General features: G+C 35.5%; 4 protein-coding genes across 5 annotated transcripts; 3 read left to right on the forward strand and 1 right to left on the reverse strand.

Moving 5' to 3' along the window:
• Positions 1–60: 60 nt before the first annotated feature.
• On the forward strand, positions 61–7,720 carry LOC130728806 (beta-hexosaminidase 1). The gene is made up of 15 exons (XM_057580377.1): positions 61–582; positions 702–785; positions 1,645–1,680; positions 2,229–2,340; positions 2,448–2,518; positions 2,663–2,793; positions 3,109–3,125; positions 3,381–3,429; positions 3,928–4,028; positions 4,313–4,372; positions 5,259–5,292; positions 5,841–5,939; positions 6,036–6,095; positions 6,192–6,442; positions 7,260–7,720. Exons 1-15 carry the CDS (start codon positions 199–201, stop codon positions 7,433–7,435), a joined length of 1,665 nt encoding a protein of 554 aa, XP_057436360.1. The 5' UTR covers positions 61–198; the 3' UTR covers positions 7,436–7,720.
• A 4,227-nt stretch (positions 7,721–11,947) lies between these two features.
• On the forward strand, positions 11,948–17,032 carry LOC130728807 (protein-tyrosine-phosphatase MKP1). Its single transcript, XM_057580378.1, has 3 exons — positions 11,948–14,896; positions 16,011–16,193; positions 16,711–17,032. Exons 1-2 carry the CDS (start codon positions 12,392–12,394, stop codon positions 16,065–16,067), a joined length of 2,562 nt encoding a protein of 853 aa, XP_057436361.1. The 5' UTR covers positions 11,948–12,391; the 3' UTR covers positions 16,068–16,193; positions 16,711–17,032.
• Positions 17,033–18,130: 1,098 nt separating this feature from the next.
• Positions 18,131–22,140, reverse strand: LOC130728809 (ubiquitin-conjugating enzyme E2-17 kDa-like). 2 transcript variants are annotated; one of them, XM_057580380.1, is made up of 6 exons: positions 22,051–22,140; positions 21,106–21,298; positions 19,815–19,899; positions 19,504–19,631; positions 18,816–18,920; positions 18,131–18,553 (listed from the first exon to the last, which is right to left on the reverse strand). In XM_057580380.1, exons 3-6 carry the CDS (start codon positions 19,885–19,887, stop codon positions 18,392–18,394), a joined length of 468 nt encoding a protein of 155 aa, XP_057436363.1. In that variant the 5' UTR covers positions 19,888–19,899; positions 21,106–21,298; positions 22,051–22,140; the 3' UTR covers positions 18,131–18,391. The 2 variants fall into 2 exon arrangements, with proteins under 2 accessions (XP_057436363.1, XP_057436362.1); XM_057580379.1 differs by lacking the exon at positions 22,051–22,140 and having other exon boundaries at positions 21,106–22,041.
• Positions 22,141–24,091: 1,951 nt separating this feature from the next.
• Positions 24,092–25,960, forward strand: LOC130728810 (60S ribosomal protein L23a). The gene is made up of 4 exons (XM_057580381.1): positions 24,092–24,228; positions 24,425–24,472; positions 25,084–25,450; positions 25,659–25,960. Exons 2-4 carry the CDS (start codon positions 24,457–24,459, stop codon positions 25,741–25,743), a joined length of 468 nt encoding a protein of 155 aa, XP_057436364.1. The 5' UTR covers positions 24,092–24,228; positions 24,425–24,456; the 3' UTR covers positions 25,744–25,960.
• The last annotated feature ends 1,834 nt before the right edge of the window (positions 25,961–27,794 follow it).

Consider the following 27,794-nt stretch of genomic DNA (forward strand, 5'->3'; position numbering starts at 1 on the left):
CAGATGAATGTACACTTACCTTAAAAACGTGTCCTTCATCCATGCTATATTCTTAGCTTTCCATTAACATCATGGTAAAGTCGAAAAAGATATTGTGAAATACTCCATTGCTTCATTTAGATTCTTCCAAATTTCTTAACTTCAACTACTCCTCATTCTCTCTCTCTCTCTATCTGACACTGTCCACAACACAACACCATGTTTCTCTGCATCCCCAGATGTCTCTCTTCACCATTGTTCCTGTTTTTCTGTGCCTTCTTAGTTTCTGAAGCTGCTGCTGGGTCAACTCTCAAACTCAAACCCACTCCAAACCCCAGTGATTCCCTCACATACCTTTGGCCACTCCCTTCAGAATTCACTTCAGGCGATGAGTCTCTCTCCGTTGACCCTGCACTCACTCTCTCTGTCGCTGGCAATGGTGGCGGTTCCACTATTGTCAGAGCTGCATTTGATAGATACAGAGGGATCATATTCAAGCACACTGGTTCTGGGTTTGGGTTTGTCAGAAAGTTGAGAGAAAGGCTTGTTTCTCCTTATGATGTTTCCAGATTGAATATCACTGTCCATTCAGACAACGAAGAGGTGGCGGTGTCCTTCCAAGTTTCTAAATTTATGCTTCCTTTTCTTGTTTTGTTTCTGGGTTTTGAAGGGTAACTTTTGGTTTTTTGTTTGGTTCTGAGAGTGGGAATTTTTGTTTGCAGCTTCAACTTGGAGTGGATGAAAGCTACACCCTGCTGGTTTCTAAAGCCAAGGAGGATTCTGTTACTGGGGAAGTCACAATTGAGGTAGGTGCCTCACTGATTGCAACTTGTGGATTCAGCTTTTGATACAAATATTCAATGATGCTTCTGCATTTCATTTTTCTGCTTTGTTTTGTATTTTGGAATTAGAGTTGTTTGTTAGAATTTAGAACCTCTTGAGTCCCCATCACCAATGGAATGTGTAAATTACAAGTTACTAGAACCTGTGGAAACTTTTCATGTGGAAAAGTTGAATGACTCTCCCTTTTGTAGAAAGTAGAAGCTAAAGTGCATTACATCACTCTGCTTTTCTAACTGCAAAAGGCTGTTGAAGGTGGTTTTTGTTTTTATTTCTTCTTTTTCTCTGGAGCTTTCCTACTTTCCCTTACTAGGAAAATGTGATCCAACACTTGCCTAATATTTCTAAGATTACAGTTTAACATACATCTTATATATCAGTTATATTAGCATCAATAATTACTCAAGCACTTGATCCAAAAATAAAATAAGTCAATATTTTTTAATAAAGAATGAGATGGAGTTGTGCTTTGCTTATTGCTTATTGCTTATTGCTTACTGCTTACTGCTTACTGCTTACTGCTTACTGCTTACTGCTTACTGCTTACTGCTTACTGCTTACTGCTTACTTCTTATTGCTTACTGCTTACTGCTTACTGCTTACTGCTTATTGCTTATTGCTTATTGCTTATTTCTTATTGCTTATTGCTTATTGCTTATTGCTTATTGCTTATTGCTTATTGCTTATTGCTTATTGCTTATTGCTTATTGCTTATTGCTTTTCGCTTATTGCTTATAGACTCTAACAAATTAAGTAAATTCAGTGAAATGTGTGGTTTATTCTTTCACCTTTTTTAGCTAAAAAATTTGATGTGCTTTGATGTAGGCAAATACTGTTTATGGTGCATTGCGTGGATTAGAGGTATGTATACAAATTTTCTCTCAGTCAGCTCAAAATTCTTTATCTTGCTTTTACTTTTAATTTTCTTTGGGGGCTTGAGGTGGAGGAACGGTGATTGGCGGAGATGGCAAGGAGGTAAAGATTGATGGATAGAGAGCAGTTTAGTGCTTAAAATTGTGATGTGTGGTATATTTATTTCATATCTGAGTACTGGAGTTGTAGATACCAGATATTTCTGGACAAACCGTGACATGTATTCTCGAAGATAATTTTTTACATGTATCTGCATTCTCCACTTTCATATTTTAGGTTTGTTTTTCTCCATAAGATTGGTAAATCTATAATCTTCTCTATCATTGTATAGGAGCTAAGATGTCAGCAATTTACTAAAGTTTATCTCCTTCTTATACCTTTGCACTGTAGCTTGATAATTTGGAAGTATGAATCCTAACATGTATTGTATATATGTTGTACTGTCATATATTGTAAGTTACTTAAAGTCATAGTTTATATTTTTTCCTTTTCTACCTTGAAAATTGAATTAATGTTGTCTTTGCATGATGCACCAGACATTCAGCCAGTTGTGTTCCTTTGATTATACAACCAAAACAGTACAAATATACAAGGCACCTTGGTCCATCCAAGATAAACCTAGATTTGCTTTCCGTGGGCTTATGTTGGGTGAGACACAAGATTTACAATTGTGAAAGTTAATATTCTTTGAGTGACTTTATACTATGATCAGAGGATATTGATACATATGATTTTTTATTTGTCTATTTTTGCAGATACTTCTAGGCACTATTTACCAGTTACTGTAATTAAGCAGATTATTGAATCTATGTCCTATGCTAAATTTGTAAGATGAATGTTCTAATTTTCTTTTGTTTGTTTTCACTAAATGCTGTTTGTGACTCTTCGAAACCAAAGAAGTATCACCTAGCTAGTATATCTTGCTTCCTTGCTTCATGTAATGCTGAATATATAATAATACAATCCACAGAATGTTCTACATTGGCACATCATAGATGAGGAGTCATTTCCTCTTGAGATACCTACATACCCAAATTTATGGAAAGGTTCATATACGAAGTGGGAACGTTACACAGTAGAGGATGCATATGAAATTGTCAAGTAAGACTCGCATTATCCAAATTATCTTGGCTTCAAACTGTCTGGATGTAAATGTTTCACTAACGTTTTTTTATGACCAACACTGGAAATTGTTGTCTGTAAAATTGTATTAGAAACTGACAAGAGGATAGGGTAAAGGAAAGATTATCTGAGAAATATATTGTTATTAATATAATCCCGAAATAGTGTTATAATGTCCTGGTTGATTGATCCATGAATGATCTTTTCTTTATATTTACTTTCTAGTTACTATTGTTGAGCTATATTGATGACTTCTATGTTTACTTTTCATGTTCCTGGTGAGTTGATATATAGCTTTGCCAAAATGAGAGGTGAGTTATCTTCAAATTCCTTTTGAAGTTTCTGCTACATAATATCCTCAGCATTTTGCAGTTTATCATGATTTGAGATTTTTAACTATTCTTTTCCTTTTGTCTATTGAATCTTTTTGTTATTAATTATTATGCAAAACAGGTTTGCTATAAAAATGCCACTGAATCTGCATGTTTTTCTGAGGCTATTCCTTATGGTTGTTAAAATATCAGTGGTCTCATATATTTAATGAGTATTTGCCTTATTTATTGCAGGCATAAATGTGATGGCGGAAGTGGATGTCCCTGGGCATGCAGAATCATGGTAAAGCACATGCCTTGGCCAATTTTTCCTCTGAAGTATATAGCGTAATAGTGTGTTAATGATTGGCTATATTATTGTGACACATGGGGACTCGGAAATTTATTTTTTCTTTTACAATTTATTATAAATATTTCTGTTAAGAAAGGCTTTATTTACCATAAAAGAAGTTTGTACTTTCTAGCTTCCATCTTGTAATAACATACTTTCTTTAAAGGAAATTAGATGTTGAATTTAGGTATTTGCTAAACCCTCCAATATTGCTGCAGATTGACATTGGATTCATAAATTATTATGGAAAAGAGTTGATTATTTTTCCCTTCCATATTTGCTTGGTCTGATTATTACCATGAGTTCAGGCACTGTTAAAAGCTCGCATTCAAGTAGTAGTCAATTGGTTTTATTGATTTCAAATCCGTTGCACCAGCAAAGCAACTCAATATTTCTACTTACAAGTAGCATTCACCACAAATATTTTAAGGTTGTTCTTTATCTGTGTAGGGGTGCTGGATATCCTGATCTTTGGCCGTCACCTTCCTGTAGGGAGCCGCTAGATGTTTCAAAGACATTTACTTTTGATGTCCTTTCTGGTATTCTGACAGGTTAAATTCTTATAAAACCTTAAGCCCTACAGGTGTTCAGTTCTTTATAGATTAGTGCACTAAATTTAATAAGTACTCTAATGAATATCATTGATGATTTCTTGAGTTCATGATAAATGTCTCGGGAAGGTTCTATGTTGTTTACCAATATTTTACACTGAAATGAGTTTAGTTAATCTTCCATCTCAAATTCATCAACTGTGATTAGTATTTATGTAACACATGCTCCTCTCTCTCGCTCTCTCTCTCTCATCATAATTTATCTACTTTTCTAAATTTTTCAGATCTGAGAAAGATTTTCCCGTTTGAGCTATTTCACTTGGGTGGTGATGAAGTTCATACAGGTCAGTATGACTGGTCTCCTTCTTGCAACTTGCTAAAGAACCACTTGACCTAAAAGCTTAAGCTGTTAAATGAGGACCTAAAAATGATTTTTATCATTAGTACAACTTAAAATTGACCTATAAAGTGATAATGCTATGAGAACTATGGATAAACTTTTAATGTTGTGGGGTAAAACTGCCACTAACTGTCTTTTCCTCGTCTGAAATCTGAATGTTGATGGTCTTGCAATTTCCCTTCTTCAATGATCACTGGTATTGTAGGGTGATGCTTATGTTCGAATTTGTGATTTGAGTTGGTCTTTACTCTGCTAAAGTTATCGTATGGATAAACTATAATGAAATCTAAGTTTAGATATTATGAGGGAGGGTTGCTGGAGCAGATACTTCTCTTGGAATGTATAGTTTTTGTTTTAAATCTCAAGGGCCTGCTTGGTTTGATAAAATATTTTCTGTGACAACAAATCCTTGAAAAGAGAAAATTAAGTGAAAACAAGGTAACATTTTTGTAATTATTAATGAAATCAGATTTTTTTTTTCCGAAATGAAGCAGGCAAGCAGCCCCTAAAAATTTGTGGAACAAGTTTCCTCGTAATTATTTAATTTTCATATACATATTTTTTCCAATAATTAGAAGCCTACAAGGGCATTAGGATTCACATCGCGATGGGGTCTCTAGCAATCCGCACTTATTTTCTAAGAACTCAAGGGGCCACTTTTTCCTTAATGTGGGAATTTCGTCTCTTCAGAAGTGGTTTCATAATGGTGGCTATGTGTGTGACTTCATAACATATACTATTATGATAAAAAGTAGACTTTAAATGACTATTGTACTTTTTTAGATAGTTGTATCAATGCTAATTAATGAGAAGTACTTTTATTTTGACAGATTGCTGGAGCAATACTTCTCATATCAAGGAATGGTACTGATGTCAACCTGTTATACTCATTCATAAAATTTTGTGATGACTATTTGTTTCTAAAGCCATTAACTTCAGATACTCAAGTAAATTTTCATGCATAAAGGACTTGGCAAATGGCATGCCTTGCAGAAACTGTTTCATTGCGAAGCTCATATTTTTCTTTACCATGCGAACTTCTAGAAGACAATAACCACAGTTTAGACTGAATAACTGACTCTGATTTTGTTGTTGATCTTGACTCGGTTACCAGCAAGTAAAGCTGAAAAAAGTAATTGGGCAGCGTTTTCTGTCACCTAATTTAGTAACTTCAGTTGGCATCCTTTACAATCAAGTGAAATTTGGGGATTGTTTGCTTAGTAGAATTCATAGGAAACTAGATGCTCAACATTTTGTTCTTTTAGTTTTTGGCACTCCATTTTTGTTATTGAGCATTGAGATAGTGATCAATTTCAAGAAAAGTTAACCATCACGAATCTGATTGATTGTCAATGTAAAGGCACGTTGTTCAGAAACATTTATTTTGCATTTTGACTATAACACAAATGCAGGCTTCAGACACACAACATGACCGCTAAAGATGCCTATCAATACTTTGTACTGAAGGCCCAAGAGATAGCCCTTTCAAAAAATTGGAGTCCAGTGAACTGGTATGATATCAATAAGTAATTCTTCTATTTACTACATCGTGTTCTTAAAATGTATTTACAAATTTCAGAGATATATTTTTTTTTGTAACTTCTCAGGGAAGAAACCTTCAATACATTTCCAACAAAGCTCAATCCAAAAACTGTAGTGCATAACTGGTGAGTTTTCATTTGTACAAGTAGTTTTATGGCGGCATGAAGCTCAAAGTCAAAATTCTGAGTTTCAAAATAAAGTATTTAAGGTAAATATTGTAGGTTGGGCCCTGGGGTTTGTCCAAAGGTTGTTGCAAAAGGCTTCAGGTGCATTTTCAGTAACCAGGGAGTCTGGTATCTTGACCATCTAGATGTACCTTGGGATAAGGTGTATACTGCGGAGCCACTAGAAGGAATACATAACGCTTCAGAACAAAAGCTTGTACTTGGAGGAGAAGTTTGTATGTGGGCTGAGACAGCCGATACATCCGATGTTCAGCAAACGATATGGCCTCGAGCTGCTGCAGCTGCAGGTGAGCATGTCATGCTGATGCTGTGTTGTTCACCATTTTTGTATTTATAGTTTGGAAAATGATTTGTAGACATTCGCATAGTGCGGACATTCAACTGACACCCAGAGTAAGAAAGGAAGAGAAGAGAGAGAAGTAATGAGTGTGACATATGATAGATGTGATAAGAAGAGAGAGATTGAGAGAAAAATGGGGTGTATGTGCGCTATCTGCATTCTGCATTGTTTGAGTGTTTAAGTATCATTACTGTTATAGTTTTACTGCTACATCATAGTCTCTAACTTGAGATATGCTACTCATGTCTTCCTACCTGAAAATGGTAATTCTAAGGAAAGTAGATCAGGCTATTGAGATACCTTTACCTTGTTTTAAAATATTTGAAGGCATATAAACAATGAACAATCTCTGAGGACCCAATTGTTCTTGCAAATTTTTGTGTCACTTCCTGATATAATAACTGATTTCTTTGCAGAAAGTATGTAGTAGAAATTACAGTATTCCTCATAATGAAGTTCAATTAATTCTCTTTTCTATATATAAATAAACGTCATATATCTCTCTCTCTCACAGATAAAAGGTAAAACATGCAAGCCATATATATGGCTCATAATGGTTTTTAATCTGTATTTATTTCTTGATAACCTTTCCTTTCAGGATTTAGAGTGATATATGTGTACATTTAGAAATCTATCTTCTCTTTCCTTATATACAGTAAGTACTTGTAATTATTGTTGGGAAGATGGGATAAGAGGTATGAGATTGGGAATTGCAAAATGATGTATTTGATTATGCAAACTTAACTACTCCTTGCTTCTTACAGAACGCTTGTGGAGTCAGAGAGATTCCACTTCTATGCGAAACGCTACCTTAACTGCATTGCCCCGGTTGCAAAACTTCAGATGTCTGTTAAATAGCCGAGGGGTTGCAGCAGCTCCTGTGACAAATTTTTATGCTAGAAGAGCTCCTACTGGTCCAGGCTCATGCTATGAGCAGTAATGCTTACCATGCGTCACTTCTGCATGTGTAGCTTGTTGTGAAAGTAACTGATATTTTACTATTATGCCTGGCCGATGAGATAGAATGATTACTTGATCTATGGTCTCTGTATATTTTATTTCTCCATGGAGCTGGCAACAGTCATGTTGTAATGTTATTGTTGAATTTAAATCATATCCAGTTTACTTGTATTTTTTATGTGTTTATAAAAGCAGATTATATAGAGTTGTGAATGTTTGAGCTTGTTCAATACAGAAAGCTTTTGAGTCTTAGCAACCTCATAAAGTTAGAAGAATCTTTATTTTTTAGCAGCTGAAGACTGCAATTTTATTTTGTCATCTATTGTTCATTTCAAATGAGTCTTAAGTGAAACTGCAAGAGCGAAAATTCTTGGTCCTGTAGTAGCTCATGACCTCACTTTAAAAGTAGTGATTCATATCATCTTTATTTTATATTGTAAAGAAGATCAACCATAGTCTCCAAGGTTCAAGTTTGTATTTGGATATCAATTGACTGCAACGTGAATGAACTTTAATCTCTACTCATTTTTATCTTGAAGTACATGACTACGTGTTAATATCTATTTGCATTGATGTCAACGAATATCCAAAATAGCTGAAATAGTTAACTTTGCAACAGCAATTGTGCAAGATTGAAAAAAGTCAACTACATGACAAACCAAGGCAATAATCATACAAACGCCCATGTTAATCCAAGTATCATAGGACTAGAACATAATAAATGAATACATGCATATTTCAATAAGTTTGGTGAAAGATCTTTCATACCACATTGCTAGAATTTTCTCTGGACAACATAGTTATAAGGACCTTATTGTTGCAAACATTCATATTAATTAACCACCATCCACCACCCGTGAGTGTAGCAGAGAGGAACAGTGTTCCACCAAATTGCCTGAGCTTGAAGGCAGCAAGAAAATAAGTGCACTTCTGACTAGTTACCTGCATCATTGAAAGCACGTGTTATTCCCATTTAGTTATACCCTTTATATAAATGTTTTTCTAACAACCAAGTGTTGATGACAAAATCTCCACATAGAAAACTCAACTTGTGTATGCTTGTTAGATTTAAATATTAAATACATCTAAAATATCAAAATTGATATAAATGTATTATGTATAATGTTAAGACAGCTTTTGCTACACAAATCAGAACAGAACACAACCTCTTTGCGATGGTTCGCTAAAAAAGAAATTACAAAAAATGCATTGGTTAAGACATGTTTGGATAAACATTGCCGTTAATGTGGGTTTACGTTTTCAATGGAACTAAAGACTCACTTCCACATTTTACTCCATTTTGATCATTGGAGAATGTGAGCACCGCTAAGGTACAAAACGTGAGAAAACATGGATCTTAATGTATGTACACCGGATAGTGTTATGTGAAAAATAAAGAAAGCCATTAATTGCAAAGTTTTGTGAATAATTAGCCTAACTATTGCACAGATTGAACATTAATTAGAAGATGTTGAGCTTGCTTAACAAATATGACATGTTGGTGATGACAAAGATATGGCTTCATTGTCAAAAATATATTATTATTTTGTTTGAATGGCCTATTTGGTTCACATATTATTTTCCACACAAAAATAAGTGTGTTAACACTCAACATGCATCATAATCCCTACCAAAAAAAAAAAACATGCATCATAATCTTGGTCATTTTGTTTATATATTTTTTTCGTTAAATAAAAGTGTATTTAGAGAAAATATGGTTATAGATATTAGATACTTTTTCATTGGGTAAAAGTGTGTTAAATGTTATTTTGCAATAATATTCATTTTGAGACCGTGTTTATATGATATCTATGACAATATGTCTATTTTAATCCTTAAAAGTGTTTTCAGTTTATTCAATCTAAACAACATTTAATTTAAACTTACTTTTATACATCACTAAAAAACACAAATAATTCATTAATTTAAACAAAATTTTAACAAATTTAATTGGGCCAATTTAATTATATTCAACTCTAAAACAAAACAGACCCGAAATTGTTAACTTATGGTGCACAACAATGTAAAGTTGATGGTCAAAGTTCAAGGCATAACTTCCCTTATGATAAAGAAGTTAAGTTTTTCCCACTAAATCTACACATTGATCATGTAGATGTTGAAGTGTGAGACATGGAAAATCTAGCATTGAACATGGAAAATGATTCATGGGTCATGTATCATTACTACAATGGATAAACATCAAGGTGCAAACAAGTAGTAATGATGGTTTGATAACGAGACAAGCTATTTCATTATGAAAAAACAGAATAAAATGTACGAAATTATTAGTGTGTGTTCGAATACATTTTCAACCTACATTAAAAAAATAGAAACAAAAGAGTTGAATGGGATAAAAGGATTTTTACATCCAACCCAACTCTAATACAAACATAATTGTAATATAAAGTTGTAGATAAAGTATAAATATAATCAGGTAGAGAACTGGAAAAAATAGGTGAGCAAACAAAAAATTTAATACATTCAATAAAATTAATAACAACTAATAGAAAAGGGTAGTATAATTTTTTTTGAAGAAGTGCTTATAACATTTAACTTATAATATTTTATCATTGAAAAAAAAATCTTCAGAGGAGGGTTTGCCTCATTCTAATCTAAAGTATGTGATTACGTTCCTGAATGTGATATATAATTAAATAAATGGTTTTATTGTATGTATCGATATGTGGTTATGTACTTTTTTTTTAGGTTCACAAAAAAATGTGCTTATTTTGATCAATTTAAGTGTTTAAAGTTTTATACACCTAATCAATCCTGCATTATCATATTTTTAAGAGTAAGGATAGTTTTACTCCAGAAATCATTTTCTAAGACGTCAATTTCTTCACAAAAGATAAACATTGAATTGTTTCTTAAAATATAATTAAGTGATAGCCTAAAATCTTAGAAATTGAATTTCTTTCTTCAATTCTGGATGAGGCTTTGATTTCTTGTTTGGACTTGCTGACTGTGGTCATCATTTAGTCAAGAAGAAAAAAATTACAGGTTAAGTAAGCGTTGCTTTGGGATAACACCTTAATGGCTGAAAATTGAGATACAATTGGCAATTAGTACACAAATTGTATTGTTAATTGGTTCAAAGCTTCTGTGTCTACCATTTTCCATGTACACTGTTTGTCTTATCTCAATATTTGGTAATAGAAGCTTTCCGAAGCTATGTGTAAAAATGTGACAATAATGATACATTGGGTCCATAATAATATTAAATGATTTCCAAACCTCTCCCACTTTAATGAAAGTTTCATGTGAGTGTGACTCATTTGCGTCTTCAATTTGCATAGCTATATATATCTTGCAAGGGAGTTTGTCATCACCTGCATTTGTGTCTAACTTTTATGATTGTCTCTAATGATGCAATAGATAACACAATCACATTATTGTGAATGCAAAGTTGAAGTTAAATGTACTTTCCCATGAATAATTCTTGCTATACCCCAATACCCATAATGAATAATTGATGAATGTGTATTTATAAAACCGTTACATTTTCACATTATGAGAGAAGTGATTATGAGAGAAACTGTTTGAAAATTCATTCAAAATCATATTGAAGTCAAAATTATTGTGAAAACTTGTAATAATTGAATAACAAAATTATTAGGTAAATGGAGTAAACATACAAAACTACAAAAACCAGACTAAATATACACTATAAGAAGTAAGTTTCTTGATGAGAGAAGTGGTTATGGAAATTTTAGTCATAGATTCAAACACATTGCCATAGTCTATTTTGTTCATCATAAAGATGAAAGTTGAGAGATAAATAACTACAATTGATGAAATTTTGAATTTTTCTACTTTAAAACTACTCATGCAAACATGCCAAACCAATATATGTGTGCATTTGGTTATTAATTTTTTTCCACATTCAATATGTCTATAAATACATGTTTAGTTGTTTATTCATGTGTGTTCACCAAAAAAGTTGTTTATTTACGTAAGTATTACTTATTTTGCTAACACACTGTTCTTCTATGACTTTTGGTTTTTTTTTTTTTTGTAAGATAGGTGTTCTTTTTCGGATTCAATATTGTTCGAGCCGAAAACATCCACATCATGGTGGGGCTAACTTTCCCAGCGCAGATATTTTCTATCTATAAGACTCGAACTCGAGACCCTACTTAAAGGGAATCAAACATGTATCACTTGAACCAACCACCCCGTGAGTGACTTTTGGATTCTCTAGGCTCTCATACTAATCAATACCCTTTTATAGCAAATGAAAATTTAACAGATAGCGAAGCTACATATTGCAACTTATGAATGAACTGTAATTTCATGATCTAGACATGTATTGCAAACCTGTAATCAAACATGCAATCATAATTCATACATAGACCAAGTTGTGGATATTTCCATTGCAAGACAATCATCATGATCACTCCACTCTTCCATTTTTGTTGACTGTGAAATAAATAAATAAATAATTAGAAGGAAATGAAAGAGGCATGGCATACATAAGGACTCACCCACTCAATACAAATACTATTACTATGACTCTCACCCCTTTTCTTCTCATCATCTTCCTATGAACCACTTCCCTTCCTTGCTCAACAACATTCAATCCAATTTCCCCATTCTCTTCCATACCCAATTCCAATTCCCCCCTCAAATCCATCTCTCTCAATTCCACCCCCTCAAATTCCAAACCTTTCTCTCTCTAAACCCAAAACAACCCTAAAAATCCAATCTTTCTTCTCCATTGATCCCTATCACAGAACCCTCTTCAGTTCTCACTTCAAACATTCAGAATCGCTTTCCCTTACTCAAATTCGTTCCTCCATCGTCATTTCCCCTCTGGTTAATCCTTCAATTTCTCCAAATTTCCATCAATGCGCACCGTTTCATCGCAATAGCGCAGAAAACCTAGCTTCTACTGTTAGGGCTTTTTCCAATTTCGATCTATCAGCGATTGGGCATGGTGGGCAACGACGATGCTGCTCACGCCGCCGCTCCGTGCCACCTCCCCACCTCCCGGAAGATGTTCTGGCGGTCAGCGTCGTGGTCATCTGCTCGCACAGCCGCCGCTGGGAACTCCTCCGGCGACTCAGATAAGGGTTTTGCTGATCCTGATTCCGGCGGTGATGCCGCGAGTCGGAGGTTCACTCAGCCGCCATTGACGCCTCGATCGCAGCAAAATTGCAAGGCGCGGTCGTGCTTGCCGCCGCTGCAGCCGCTTTCGATTGCTCGCCGGAGTCTCGATGAGTGGCCGAAGGCGAGTTCTGATGACATTGGGGAGTGGCCGCAACCCCCCATAACCCCTGGTGGGAGAGGTAACAATAATAGCAGTAGTAGTGGTGGTAACAATGGGGAAAGGTTGAAACTTGATTTATCTTCTATTCAGCAGAGCAACCCTGATCATAAGAATAATGGTGGGCTTGTGAAGAGGGATAAGATTGCATTTTTTGATAAGGAATGTTCCAAAGTTGCTGATCATGTGTATCTTGGTGGTGATGCTGTTGCTAGGGATAGGGAGATTTTGAAGAAGAATGGGATAACTCATGTTTTGAATTGTGTTGGTTTTGTGTGTCCTGAGTACTTCAAAGCTGATTTTGTGTATAGGACTTTGTGGTTGCAGGATAGTCCTTCTGAGGATATTACTAGTATTTTGTATGATGTGTTTGATTACTTTGAGGATGTTAGGGAGCTGAATGGGAGGGTGTTCGTGCATTGTTGTCAAGGGGTGTCTAGGTCCACTTCATTGGTCATTGCTTACCTCATGTGGAGGGAAGGGCAGAGTTTTGAGGATGCTTTTCAGTTTGTGAAGGCAGCAAGAGGTATTGCTGATCCCAACATGGGTTTTGCTTGCCAATTGGTGCAGTGCCAGAAAAGAGTTCATGCCTTCCCTCTCAGCCCTAGCTCTTTGCTGAGAATGTATAGAATTGCTCCTCACTCCCCTTATGATCCCTTGCATCTTGTCCCCAAAATGTTGAGTGATCCATCTCCTGCTGCTCTGGACTCAAGGGGTGCATTCATAGTGCACATTCCTTCTGCAATATATGTTTGGATTGGGAAAAATTGTGAGGCCATCATGGAAAGGGATGCCAGAGGGGCTGTGGGTCAGATTGTCCGTTATGAGAGAGTGCAAGGACCTACTATAATGATCAAGGAAGGTGAGGAACCAGCTTACTTTTGGGATGCTTTTTCCAAGTTTTTGCCTTTGATGGACACATCTGGGAATAGAGTAGGAAGTAGCAGACCAGGTGTTAAAATCTTTCCTGGTGAGAGGAAAGTAGACTCATATGATGTTGATTTTGAAGTTTTCAAAAGAGCTATAACAGGAGGTTTTGTGCCTCCATTTGCATCATCAGAGGATGAGCATGAAACCCATCTTCCTGCAAGAGAGAGTAGTTGGAGTGCTTTAAGGGGTAAAGTTTCCTCCGCTAACACGAAGGAGTTTGTCTCAGCCCCTAAGTCATCCATTCCTCGGGTACATTCAGATTCCATGTTGTATATTCATACATCAGCAAAGTCATCTCCATCCCCGTCAATATCATTGTCGTCATCATCTTTATCATCATATTCTTCACCCTCTTTTGTCTCTTCAGATTCCATTTCTTCTGAGTCTAGCACTCGCTCAAAGTTTTTGCCAGCATTGTCCCCAGATTCTTCCTCTGTAGTTTTGAGTTCATTTCCAGCATCTACATCTTTGTCTAACTTTTCTAATTTGTCTCTCTCATCAAATACTACTTCTCAAGCAGTGTCAAACAGTATATCAAATCCATGCTCTCAGTCAACCTCTTTGCCATTGAAGAAACCATCAACTACTTCCCTTGCTGAACGCAGAGGTAGTTTGTCAAAATCTTTGAAGTTGCCGCCAATTAATGATAAGACGCGAGTGAGAGATAAATCATCAACTTTGCATGCTAGTCGGGAGCATCCTGTTCTTGTTAACGGCAACTCTAGCCATTCGCAACAATCAGATAGCATATATTTTTATTTTGAGTCCAACAAACAGGTTGAGGATGGAGCAGTGGATTCAATTCAACAGTGTGAAGTGGCATTATGTCCAAGCATTTTTGATAGCATATATGACAAGGATTCTTCGTTTCTTGGGAACTGTGCTGAGCCTTTGATAGATAGTTCCTCAACAGAAGACTTAAAGTCTACATCATATAGAGGAACTAATAAGAAGGGGTTAACAAAAACTTTAGTATTTCACTGGCCCAGTTTAGAAAAGATTGAGAGATTTGTTGCTGGTCATTTGGATTCTAAAGATGCTTTTGTCATATTCTCGCCAAGTATGAATGTGCACACAGGAAACGTTTTGTATTTTTGGGTAGGGAAGTCTTTCAAGAGTGATGCTTCACAAGTTCAGTTGGATAGTGATGAACAGTATGATTTTCTTCAAGCTGTTGACTGGAATCAAATTGGTTCTGAACTCCTCACCCAGTTTAGTTTGCCAAAGAACACAATCATCAAGGTATTCTTTATCTCTCTTTTGACGCATCGTGCTTACAGTTCAATGGTGTAACCAAATTACCTTAGTCATGACATGCCTGTCAATATAATATAAATGGACTCCTTTGTTGCTTCCATATATTATGTTAAAACTTTGTTTGAATTGTACAATTCTGGAATTGATTTCATGATATTTTCCAGAAGAAGAAAAAATTGAAGTATTTACTTTAGCCCCCAGATAATTTATGTTAAGTCAACAATATAGGAAATTCCATCTGACTTTTGTGCAATTGAGCCATACTAGGTCATTATATGGCATTACTACTCTCATCCTGAAAGACCTCCTAATAAGTAATTTCCCATTTTGCAACTTTTGGCCTCTCATACACTTCGACTTAGGTTTTCAATAATGATTGAATATTACAAGGTCAGTGATTGAGTGTTGTAAACAGAATAGGAAGTCTCTCTTTTCAGTGGGGTTAATAAGTTAATGTAAGGTGGTGAAATCCCTAACTGAATCTGATGTTAGGTTAGATTGGGTTTTACTTAATTTTCATTTGCCTTTTCAGATTTTATGTTGGCCTGCTTTTGAAATGTGTTTATCCATAAACACACTAATCATTATTATACCTTTATAAAAAATAGCTCAGAAATGAAGATGGGATTTACTAAACTTTCTTCACTTTAGTTTCAAACAGTCTTGTTGTACATGATAAAAATGGTGTAACATGTGAAAAGGAATGGCCCTCAGCGCTCTTGTTAGGAATTTGGATCTGCAAATACCATAAATCCTATGCTGTTAAAGCCTTATTTGCTGTGAAGTTTATATCCATTTGCTTGTTTCCTTGATTTTACTTGTTTCTCCCTTTAATTCCAACCTCATGTTGCTTGTGTCAATAGCATTATGTTGTTAAACCATCCCTCAGCTTGTCATGCTGTAAGTTTTAGTTTGAACTATCACTTTGTTGTGGCTTATAATGCTAAGAAATCACTCCAACCGTGCCTTTTGGTTATTTATATTATATCTTCATTTCATTTTTCTATTCTCACATAAGATTGGATTAAGCGACATACACTATGGATTGTCCCAATATTTTTTAGTCTCATGTTGATGATCGATTCTCTTATGTGAATAGGTTGTTAAAGAGAATGAAGAACCGCGAGAGTTTCTTTCTTTACTGAGTTCATTGTAGCACAAAAGAAAGTAGGATAATCCTGTGTTCGAGTTTCTTGACCTTTCCTGCACCTGCAGCTGTCTCCCTATGTTACAGATTTTCAGACTCTAATTGGATTTCCCATGGGAAAATAACTCCAGCAAGGTAATGAATAACATCCCAGCATTGCATTACTTGTTCAGAGCATTTAGTTCATTTTCACTTGGTTAATTTTGAGTTGACTAATTTAGCATCATAAAAATCTTTTCTTATATTAATCTTGATGTCATCTTTGTTGGATCCGTTGCATCAGTGTGGGGGAGTTCATTCATACATGAAAGAATTCATGCTCATTCTGTTTCATGTTTTTCTTTAGTCTTGACATCTCTTTGAAGAGCGTTGCACTCATTGTGTGATTGTATCTTGACACCATGAAAACCATGGCAAAGTCTTACCAGCATGATTTTGCACTTTGCACTTGAAGATGACCCTTGTCAATTCTGACCATTGCAAGCATGAATCAATCCTTAAATAGGAATAAAACATATGCACATTGAAAAATATGCATGAATAGTATTTCAATTTGGATAGGGTTGGAATTCTGGTTATATGTGTATATATATCATATTTCATGTGCACATCCACACCTCTTAAAAGTGAGTTTGTTTCATGTTGCTTGCAGGAGTTGCTGCTTAAGAAGTCAATTGTAGCTTGGCTGATTGTACAGTGCTTTGACACCCTCAACCTAGACATTAATATTCAACATACTGATGTTTCTCATGCTATTTAAAAAACAAATCAATTCCTTCCCAGCTCTCTCTCTCCCTCCCTCCCTCTCCCTCTCCCTCTCTCCCCAGACATGCTGAGATGTAGTTTAAGAAAAGAACACATAGTATTAGTTGCATAATGTAAATTACTGACAATTACTTGTATGATAAGACACCTTGGGAATTTTTTTTCTTACAAATTTCCGTATAATGTTTTACGTGCTCAATTGATCTTAATCTTAAGTCAGTTTGATATTCTCTTGGCTAGAAGTTTATGCTTGGACATAGACCTGGTATAGAGTTTGTTAATAATTTGTTTAGCAAAGCTGTTGCTATCTGATAGCAGTTTGATTCACCATTTAGACAATAATGTACTTTCTTCTTGCTTGTCTCCAAACCATAGTTATCAATCGCGTCACGGATTGGAGTTGCGGCCCATTGTGCGAATGGTAAAGCATGATGTTCTGATGAAAAAGCCCTTGAGTTTACAAAGTTTGGGGGCTGTTTTGGGGGTAAATTTGGAACCTGTCTTCTCCTGTGCTCCCTGCTCTCTTGAAAAACCTCTTGTGAACCCTACCATCCCTCTCTCCAGTGAGCACTGTGCGGTGACTTCTGGCCTATCTTCGATGACCACCATCCATCCCTGTTTCTCTTTGGCCTCTGTTCTGAGTTTTCTTGTATGTCTATTCCTCTGTTTTTCTTTCCTTTCTATTCCTCTTTAATTTTCTCCTCAATCATTTTATGTCGTTACCCTTCGGTTATCTCCTCTTATGGCATGACACCTTTCTCTATCATTTTATTGTTATAAATTTTAAGTTGTATTTATATTTTTTTTAGTATTTATATGCATATAGTATTAAACTATATATAAATCTAAATATTAAAAATGAGTGTCTCGGCATCCACCATGCAATGTACCGTCATTCCACTTATGGGCTAGCCGCTATCCGAGATTGACTACTACCGTCAAAAAATGATTTCTTCAATGGAAAATCAATCATGCTATAAGATTGCAACTTAAAATAGCAGACTCCAATGTGATTGATGAGGCAGTATATCAATTATTTAGTTTAGTTTAGTGCTTGTGTGAAATTTTTTTATTGTCAGTGCGATCTCCAATTGCACATAAATTCTTTTATTTAGTGCCATTTCATGAAAATGTATTGGAGGAAAGAAAAAGTTATGATATAGAAAAGTACGAAAATATACTTGATATAGTAAAATGAATAATTTATGACCTGCTTAATTTTATGTTTGTATTCAATTGTTTTTATTTTAGGATAACTTCCCCTTTACCGTCAGCAGATCTTACTTTCTTTGCAACAAAAGATAAAATATTCATCAAATTAATTATAACTTTAAACACAACTTGCTTACAGGGCTTTTACACAAAACATCAGTTCGAACACACTTATTTTAGGTCCATAAAACATAAACTTAACAACAACAACAACAACAACGATAACAACATAAACTTAACAACAACGACGACAACATAAACTTAACAACAACCAAACCATTTCACACTAGACAGGTAGAGTCCACTACATGGATAACACAACTCCATAATACATCCCCTTTAATCTTCAAAGTTACTTAAAACTTTGGAGTCTCGCCACGCAAGGCATACTTCTGGGTCCATGCCATAGCAGTAGCCACGTACATTTCTCTGTCATTCTTGTACATCTCAGCAACCTCAGGCATCACTGCATCCTCTGTGTTGGGACTTGTCAGCAGAGAGGCAATACAAATGAGAACCTACAAAATTTCATAATTTTAGCGTCTCACGCAAAATATCAATAGAGCTAAGTATATTAGGCCAAGCATATTTGTCACAGATAATTATTTCCAGAGATCTTTTTTTGCAGTTCGGGTCAAAAGCAAAAACAAAAGCCTCCCCCATTATGAATCCCAAAAAGGATAGAAAAGGATGGCATGATCAACCATGATGGAAATGACATTGGCAAGTTGAGTTTAGCAATAAAAGAAAATTTATCAAAAACAAAAATTATCACATTACCTTGGATATTGTAAGGGCAGGGCTCCAATCGTCTTTGAGAAGGTCAAGGCAAATAGTACCATTGGTATGGATGTTAGGATGGAAAATCTTTGTGCGGAATGAAACCTGCATATAGAATCAATGAATTCAAACAAACTATTTGCAAAACTTAGGTATTTGAAAGCACTTGTTGTGTGTGCCTAAATCCAATCAAAATTAGGAAACAATTAACTCTGCGATCCTTGAAAACTCTAATTTTATTCTCTTATACCTAAGAAGATAACCAGCTAGCGGATCGATAAATGGGTTGAATTCATAGGTTTAACAATTACAATGACCCCCAAAGTACCATAAACTCACCAAAAAGAAAAAACTAACCAACGATGAGATCAATTAATTGGCTACTAAATAAAAAGTTCACACTTGATAGTAATCAATTCATGTAATGAGGATCACAGCAAATCAGCTGCAAAATATCAAAATTTCACCATAATTAATTCAAGTAATGACAATCAAGACGGTATTGGGTAAGCACTTATGGAATTCTTGATCAATTTCAATATACTTTTACCAAACATAAACCTTGGATCTACCATATTTTAGTACATCTCTTACATTCCAAGTGCCTAATTCAGATTGAAAGAAATCAAGAGCACTTAAATGCAAACATAATCAAAATGTGGACAAAGGGGTAGGCTTTGGGATTTACCTTGGGTGGTATGAAGGGATAATCTTTAGTGAATTCAATTGACAAAAGAAACACACCACGGGCATATGGGCTACCTTTAGGGCCCACAATGGTAGCTTGCCAATGGAACAAGTCATCACTGACTGGGCCTGAACATTGAAAACTCAATTCATAAATTATAATTGTTCATAGTTTCACCCGTTTTTAAACAAACTAAAAGTATCAAAAGCATCACACATCAAGCAATCTTCTTAAACAAGAAAAAAATTAAAAGAGAAAACTGTTGTGCTTTATTGCTCTTGAATAATAGTGAAAAAAGAGAGAGAAGGTACCGCCGTTACACAATAAAGGAGGATCCATGACCATGTCCCTTAATTCCTTGTTGATCCGTATCAATGCCGTCATATTACAGCAATCCTGTAGATGCATAATGTCACCATAGTAAGTATTTATATGATTAAGCTGAAGCAATAACTCAATGGTGATTGAATAGAAAGTTAGTTGAATGAATTCCGTAAGCATCAGAGGAAGTATACATAAAATTCATGAAATCAGATAAGCAAAACCTCAAATGGATTAGTAAACTAATAAGAAAGAAAAAGAAGAAGGAGCAAAAGAAATACAGGGAATAATTCACAGACTTCTCAGTCAACTTCTCCTCTACTGTTAGAGTGTTTGCAAACACAATTTAAAGGAGAAAGGAAGGAGTGTATCTATATGCGTGTCAAAACATGCAGTGTTTGCTGAAACTTGGTGCGCTCCAGCTGTGACTCCTTGCCATTGATAGCGGAGGGAAAGGGGCATGTATCTGTATGCGTGTCAAAACACGTTGTATATGTTGATACTTGGTGCAATCTAGCCGTGACTTCTTGCCACGCACCGGTTACGTGGCTAGCAGTCACACCCCAAATTATTTGTTCGCTTTAGTTAATGAGGAGTTGCACTTTCAATTTATGGTATGCTATTTCACTCATTAATTTAAAGTTTGATTTTAATTTTGTGTCAAATATTTTTTATGCTGACATTCAACCATTTGTTTCATTATTCAAGGTGTTTCACCTCTTGAGAGATGCATAGGAACAACTAGGGTAAGTTAAACTTCTTTACATCTCATCAATTGTGCAAGTCATATTAGATACATGACCCATTTCTGTCTTCAATATTAACTACTAAATTCAACAATTTAATGAAAATTATAGTTAAGTGTATGATAAGTATCTTGACACATAATTACTAATGAAATATATAATAAGTAGTGCCTTATATCACAGGAAATTTCTTTCACCTTGAACGTAAGAATCAAGATATTCTTCTTCTGCTTAAATGTGTGTCATGTAAGTTATATCAACCATCACGGAATTCAACTTTAACTGCAAAATTTAGTGTAAGAGAAGTTTCTTACACTTCATATACCAAAACATCTCTAAAAGGTGTACTGAACAATTCATCTGATTTCTCAAGTAGCTGTCATCAAAATCATTTTTTCAATGATATGACAACATTTTTTTAAGTCCAAACATTTTTGTCACCAAATTAACACCTCAAAGATCTATACCATCACCATATTCGTCCTTATAGAGGATTAAAATGGCAATAGAAAAAGAAAGAAAGGAGGAGTCTTACCTCTCTGTAGTGCCAACACAAGTAACAAACTCTTCTCTCCTTCAAAGCTGCCTGTTCTTAGAACTCCATCAATCACTTGCTAAAATCTCTCTTTTCTTTTCTTTTTTTTCTTTTTCATGATGCTGTCTCCTATCAAATTCCTCTCACATCTGTATGTGAATCCTCCTTCGAATAAAGGACCAACATCCTCTCACTGAAATTAAGAAATCAACAATCATAATCTAAGTCTTGATTTCAAGCACATTTCTACCAAACTAATGAAATATGTACTCAATATCTTAGTCCAAGGACTTCCAAGCCACGAAATAAATTAAATCGGGCTAAGAGATTTTCTCATTCAATAACAAGTTTTTCTCTTATTCTTCCAAAAATAACAAATAAAAATGAAAAGAAAAGGCGATCAAATTGGGTGCTGGCAACACCAATTCTTCAAGACAACTAACCCTAGTTAAATATATTTCCACCATTAATAGACAAACCAACCAATTGTGGAGCCTATAGCTTGGTTCCCTAATTTTAGGCCAATACATGAATCATTCTCTTATAAGAGAAATGCAAGGGCAACATTAAACTTCCAAAGCATGTTGATTTGGTGGAATTACATCCATACAAAACAGTGAAACAGAATTCTCACAATGGCATAACAGAAACACACAACACACAAAAAAAACAGATTGTGAAATTTTCTTCCTGCATGTTGATAAATGTTCACATGAAACAAAACCCCTTTAGAACACTGTATAAAAGTTTACAAAATTGGCACATAAACTAAGTGGGGTTGGATTTTAGTTACTCCAAATTACTTATCAGTTACATTGAGAATCACAATCAACAAAAAGGACGATTCAAATGCAAATTGAAAATGATTATGATGAAGAAATTGTCAATAATTGTTCGTGAAATTGAATACAAAGAAACGATGAGTAGAGAGGAAGTTTTGCTCACCAGGAAATGGTGAGAGCGAAGCGAAACATGAATGGAAGAGATTCAGACTTTTTTTTTCTGGTCAAATGAGAATGAGAGACTTCAGCTTTTGGGCCTCTGGCTATTGGGCCAATTATATATGGGCTTTTAGACGGAAATGCATGAAATAGGCTTATGTTAATAGTTTTTTTGGCTTAATTGCAACTTTGACACATGACGTTTATCAGAAAAGTAATTTTGATCCCTCACCTAATTTAATTACATGGATGACCCCTGACGTTCACACTCGTTGGCAACGTTAGTCCTTCTGTGAATTTCCGTTAAAATCTAACGGTTTCTAGAAAAAAAATCCATAAATCTATCATCTTCATCTCCTCCTCTCATGTATTGTTGCAAGCTTTCATTCAATTACTCAAAGCTTTCATTCAATTAACTTTTTTCCCAATTCCCTTGCTAATTCCTCATAACTCACAACACAATCCGTCCCTCCAAACTCTCTACAACAACAACACATTTAAATTAAACCTCAAATCTCATCCTTCTTCCCCAACCTCAAAATCCAGCCATGAATCAAGCACCGCCACCGCCACCTCCAACCCTCTCTCCCCACAGGAGAAACCACCGCTACCTCCAACTCTCGCTCAACCACAGTCATCACCATCACCATCACCGATTCCTCTCTCCTCCATGGAAGAACTTAAGGAAGCCATGAAAGGAACACCATAGCCTTTTCCCTCCATTTCCGATGAAACCACGAGTTCCATGAGGAAACTACCACCGCCATTTGATTCCTCGTCTCATCCGCAGAGAAACCCCTCAATAAATTTATGCTTCACCGCAAATGCCGCCGTCCTTCGTCGCGTGCCGCCACAGGTGGCGATTTCCGGCGATATCTCTGCCGTGCTCCAAACTGAAAAATGAGAGTACTTTCTAGAAGCTCTCCACGTCCTCTTTTCGAATCCGAGACTAGATCAAGGAAAGGAGGAATCTTTCTTCATTGCCTACGATCTGAAGCGTTGAAGGTGTTGGTGTCTTCTCTCGCTTTGATCTGGGTTTGGGGGTAGGAGTCAGGTGTGCGATCTGAAGTGTCGGAGTTGTGTTATGGGTTTGGGTGGAAGAAGAAGAAGTGACTCTGATTTTTATTTTATCATTGAAGGAAGAAGAAGAGGCTCTGATTTTTGCGTTTTGCATGAGTTTTGTTGAATATAATGAAAAGGATGGTTAAAGATGATGAAGAAGTCTATAAATTTCTGGGTTTTTTTAATTTTTTTTTTTCAGAAACCGTTAAGTTTTGGATAGAATTGGATGGAAGGACTAACGTTGCAAACGAATGTGAACGTCAGGGATCATCCATATAATTAAATTAGGTGAGGGGTCAAAATTACTTTTCTGGCAAACGTTAAGGGTCAAAGTTGCAATTAAGCCTAGTTTTTTTTGTTTTACTTTTGGGTTAACCGATGTAAATTATTTACAAATTTGTGACAATCACTCTCAACAAGTGTCTTTAACTTGTGTAAATAGGCATTAGGGGTGTACAGGACTCAGCCCAGTCCATTGACCTGCCCTGACCCATGTCCCTTAGACACGCATCTCGTCGGATTTTTTCGGGTGTAGGAACGAGTTCATATTTAAAAACTGAACCTTATCAATATTTAGGGTCGGGTAAAAGTCAAAACGAACATGTTCCAACTCGATCCACGAACACTCCTAATAGGCATGGAGTAGGCTTATGTTCATTTCAATTAATACCTCTCATTCATTCTTCTTGTTTCTCATTCCCTATCTTAGTAGCACCCTATTTTCCTTACTCCTCACAAATGACATACACTTGTCATCGTTTACCTATGAAACCTCTAACTATTGGTTGATATAAAATTCTTTAGTTCTTAAAAAGAAAAATTATATACTTTGAATGACCAAAACAAATAAGTAAAATTTTGAGGGGATAGAAAATATTTTTTGGTTCTTTCGTTTCGACGAGGATCATAATTAAAAAAAGAGGAATTTTACAAAATAAAAACTTATTAAAGCCTTGATGGGTTTTAGACCTAGTTCATGCAAAGGTTATTACCGTCATTTCCCGTTCTACATACTACATTATAAATCACCACTCACCATCTTCCTCCTCCAATCCAAAACCCTAATTTTGGCCGCAGCAGCAGCAGCAGCAGCAGCAGCAGCAGCAGTCCCATTTTCAAGGTTTCTCAATTTCTCTCACTTTCAGATTCTTCAATCTCTCCTTTTCAATTCTTAGTAACTGAATCGTAGCCATTGTTTTATCCAAACTCTGAAGCTTGTTTCGTTGCGATTTTGAACCCTGTATTATATATCTCTCTCGCTGTTTATGGGTTTATGCTTGAATCTGCTAATGCGATCTGATATCATGCGTTTGCAGGAGCTTGGAAGAAGCGTTGCTGAGAGCTCGCAATGTCTCCAGCAAAGGGTGAGTCTTACATTCTTCCTTATGTCTCCATTTTCATTACACAATCTATCTATCTGACATTGTAACTATCGTAGTTTAATTGCTGAAAATTAGATATTTTTTTTTCGTTGAAATATGATATGTTTGCTAAAGTTTGTTACTTTATTCATGTGGTGAATGCAGTGTGTTTGTTATTTTAAATGGGTACTTAACAAACAGTAAAGGACTGAAGATATATTTGCATGATCTAAAGAAAATGGATCCCCTTTTTTGTATGATTTGTACATGAATGAAGAGTTTATGATTTTTCATCGAGATTAGTGAATTTTGAGTGTTTGCACTTTGCTGTGACATTGAAAAATCATAATGATCATGTTTTGAGTTTTGCAGTATTGGACAATGTTTGTATGAGCATTACATTTTCTGTTCTAGTTAATAATGCAATGCCAAGAGTATTCTTGTATTATATTGCATTTCATTTCAGCTACTCAATCATACGTCATTTCTGATAAAAAACTTAATCAGCTTTTCTGCTAGTTTGGATGTTCTGGGCATGTGTTGTTTTATAGATGTTATGGCATTATTGGGTTTATGTATCTGATCTAGTTGCTTTTTTTGTTATTGTTCTGTAGCGGACACAACTAAAAAGGCTGATGCCAAAGCTCAGGCCTTGAAGACAGCCAAGGCTGTGAAATCAGGTGGCAAGGTGATCAAGAAGAAAGCTAAGAAGATCAGGACAACCGTCACATTTCACAGGCCCAAGACATTGACTAAGGAGAGGAACCCTAAGTATCCTCGCATCAGTGCGACCCCAAGAAACAAGTTGGACCACTATCAGATTCTCAAGTTTCCTTTGACTACTGAATCTGCAATGAAGAAGATTGAGGATAACAACACCCTGGTTTTTATTGTTGACATCCGTGCTGATAAAAAGAAGATTAAGGCTGCTGTGAAGAAAATGTATGACATTCAGGCCAAGAAAGTGAATACTTTGATCAGGTAATGAAAATAACATTGTATATAGGCATGCTACAATGTAATTTTAATCACTGAAACCCATTCTATATAGATCAAGAGGACTAGTTGCTTTGCTTGCAGGTTGCAGTGAAAAGTTCATAATACTCTGAATTCAAATGCATTATAAAATACAGAACTTCATGACTTCTTTGCATAGTTTTAACTGACCTCTTTATTTTCTATTTTGCAGGCCCGATGGAACAAAGAAAGCATATGTGAGGTTGACTCCAGATTATGATGCCTTGGATGTAGCCAATAAGATTGGTATCATCTAAATTATTGTGCTGCTTCATTAGAGCAAAGTCAATTCAGCATTATTGAGATAGTTTTCCATTTCCTTTGTTAGGACTCCTTTGCTATCACCGTGTATTAAAATATTGTGCATTCAATTTTGTTTACCTTTTGCTGAAATCAGTTCAATACCAGAAGTAACTCATAATTCATAACTGATTTCACATTTGCTTTATAATTAGTATCATTTTAATGTGCACATATCATATCTTGTCGGTTGTTTAATCTATCAATTAGTTTTTGAACTTGTTTACAGGGTAAACTCTTACTACCTTAGCAAATAAGGAAGGAAAACATCTCATTACTCTTTACTGAACCTTTTCTTTTGTTCCTTAGAAAATCCAGACATAGTCATGTCCCTACCCTGTTTGAATTTTGGGTAGGGACTGTTACATGTCTGGGACATAATACACCAAGAGTGAGTCAGATGAATATGGGTTTCCCATGTTGGCTGATAACATCTCTTGGAAAGGTGTTCATCGTTGCCCAATAATATACCTTGTTATTATTTGAGCTACATCTGGATTCCACATCTCAAATCCTCTGCTCTTCAGAGATCTTTCACATTTCAACTTTTGAAACCCAGTCATGCAATCAGGCTTTGAGATTATTAGGAATTTAAGATAGCAAATAAGAAAAGAATACATGCCATCACTGATTATTTTTAGTTTTAAAAACCAGACATAGTCAAGTTTTTACCGTTTTAAATTTTGGTAAGAACTGTTACTTGTCTGGGACATTGTAATCAAAGAGTGAGTCTGAAAATATGGGTTTCCCATATTCTCTGATAACATCTCTTTGTAAGGTGTTCATCGTTGCCCAATAATGTACTTTGTTATTACTTGAGCTACATCTGGATTCCACATCACATCTATCTGGATACCTCTCTCATTCTTCTCCATTTTAACCTTATTTTAAATTTGGATTGCAGTTATAATTTGAGAGTATTTTGTTAGCAAATAAGATAGGAACACATGTCATGACTGATTTCTTGTTAAACCAAACATAGTCAAGTTTCTACCGGTTTTGTAATTTTGGTAGCAACTGTTACATGTTTGGGACATTATATATGGAGTGAGTCTGTTGAATGTGGGTTTCTCATGTTCTTTGATAAAATCTCTTGTCAGGTGTCCATCGTTGCCCAATAATATTCTTTGTTATTATTTGAGCTACATCTGGATTCCACATCACAAATCCCATGCCCATTGTACCATTATTCCTTATAATCCAAGAAATTGCTAATGGAGAGTTGCATGTTTTATGAAAGTTGGGATTTTTTGAGTGAGTCCTGCAGTTAGGATTTATGAGTGTGTTATTTACATGAACTATATCTAATTATTGCAGGTTCTTGTAATGGTGGCAGTATGTTTGCATGGTCCAGCATGTGACATTAATCAAACCATGCTTGATGTTTTGGGGCTATTTTGAGGTCTAGTTAGGACCTTCATTTTGTGATCAATCGATAAGTTAATAACTCGCTTCATATGGTTTCTTTTCCAAGCTTGAATGAGTTCAACTTCTCGTAATTAAATACTCATTTGATTAGTATTGACAACAAAGAAATTGTGTTAAATATTACAATGTGTAGTATTTATAGTGTAAAATTGGAAATTTGTGTGGTTTGAAGATATAAATATAGCCTATTTTTGAAAAAAAAAAGTGAGCAAAAAACTACTAGCCATATTCCTTGACCTACTACTACCTCTACATTCTCTTTATATTCTCTTGACCTGAAACAACACTAACCTAAGAAAGTGGGGCGGGTGCTCACTCTCCTTCTATACCCACCCCTTTCCGCCTTTTTTCTCTCTGTTTCAACTTTCCTCTCCTCCTTCTCCCATTTTCCACTCTTTCTCAACTTGCTCTCAGATTGATAGTTCATGGCCTTCATTCAATTGTGGCCATAGCAAGAGATTAGATGTTCCAATCAAATCTGAGCTAATGCCTACTATCAGATTGGAGCAAATCACAGTGCGTGACCACCAGATTGGAGCTTCCACCCATTGGATCAGAGCTTCCATCCTCTTGTTTCCTC

This window comes from Lotus japonicus, chromosome 1, assembly GCF_012489685.1.
Source record: "Lotus japonicus ecotype B-129 chromosome 1, LjGifu_v1.2".
In the NCBI taxonomy this organism is placed as follows: domain Eukaryota; kingdom Viridiplantae; phylum Streptophyta; class Magnoliopsida; order Fabales; family Fabaceae; genus Lotus; species Lotus japonicus.

Coding starts and splice junctions, on each gene's coding strand:
- LOC130728806 (XM_057580377.1), top strand. CDS start 199: ATGTTTCTCTGCATCCCCAGATGTCTCTCTTCACCATTGTTCCTGTTT. Junction 2,519..2,662: donor CTATGTCCTATGCTAAATTT/GTAAGATGAATG, acceptor TACAATCCACAG/AATGTTCTACATTGGCACAT. Junction 5,293..5,840: donor ACTTCTCATATCAAGGAATG/GTACTGATGTCA, acceptor ACACAAATGCAG/GCTTCAGACACACAACATGA.
- LOC130728807 (XM_057580378.1), top strand. CDS start 12,392: ATGGTGGGCAACGACGATGCTGCTCACGCCGCCGCTCCGTGCCACCTC. Junction 14,897..16,010: donor CAAAGAACACAATCATCAAG/GTATTCTTTATC, acceptor TTATGTGAATAG/GTTGTTAAAGAGAATGAAGA.
- LOC130728809 (XM_057580380.1), bottom strand. CDS start 19,887: ATGACGGCATTGATACGGATCAACAAGGAATTAAGGGACATGGTCATG. Junction 19,632..19,814: donor TCCTTTATTGTGTAACGGCG/GTACCTTCTCTC, acceptor TTCAATGTTCAG/GCCCAGTCAGTGATGACTTG. Junction 18,554..18,815: donor CTGCCCTTACAATATCCAAG/GTAATGTGATAA, acceptor GAAATTTTGTAG/GTTCTCATTTGTATTGCCTC.
- LOC130728810 (XM_057580381.1), top strand. Junction 25,451..25,658: donor AAAGTGAATACTTTGATCAG/GTAATGAAAATA, acceptor TCTATTTTGCAG/GCCCGATGGAACAAAGAAAG.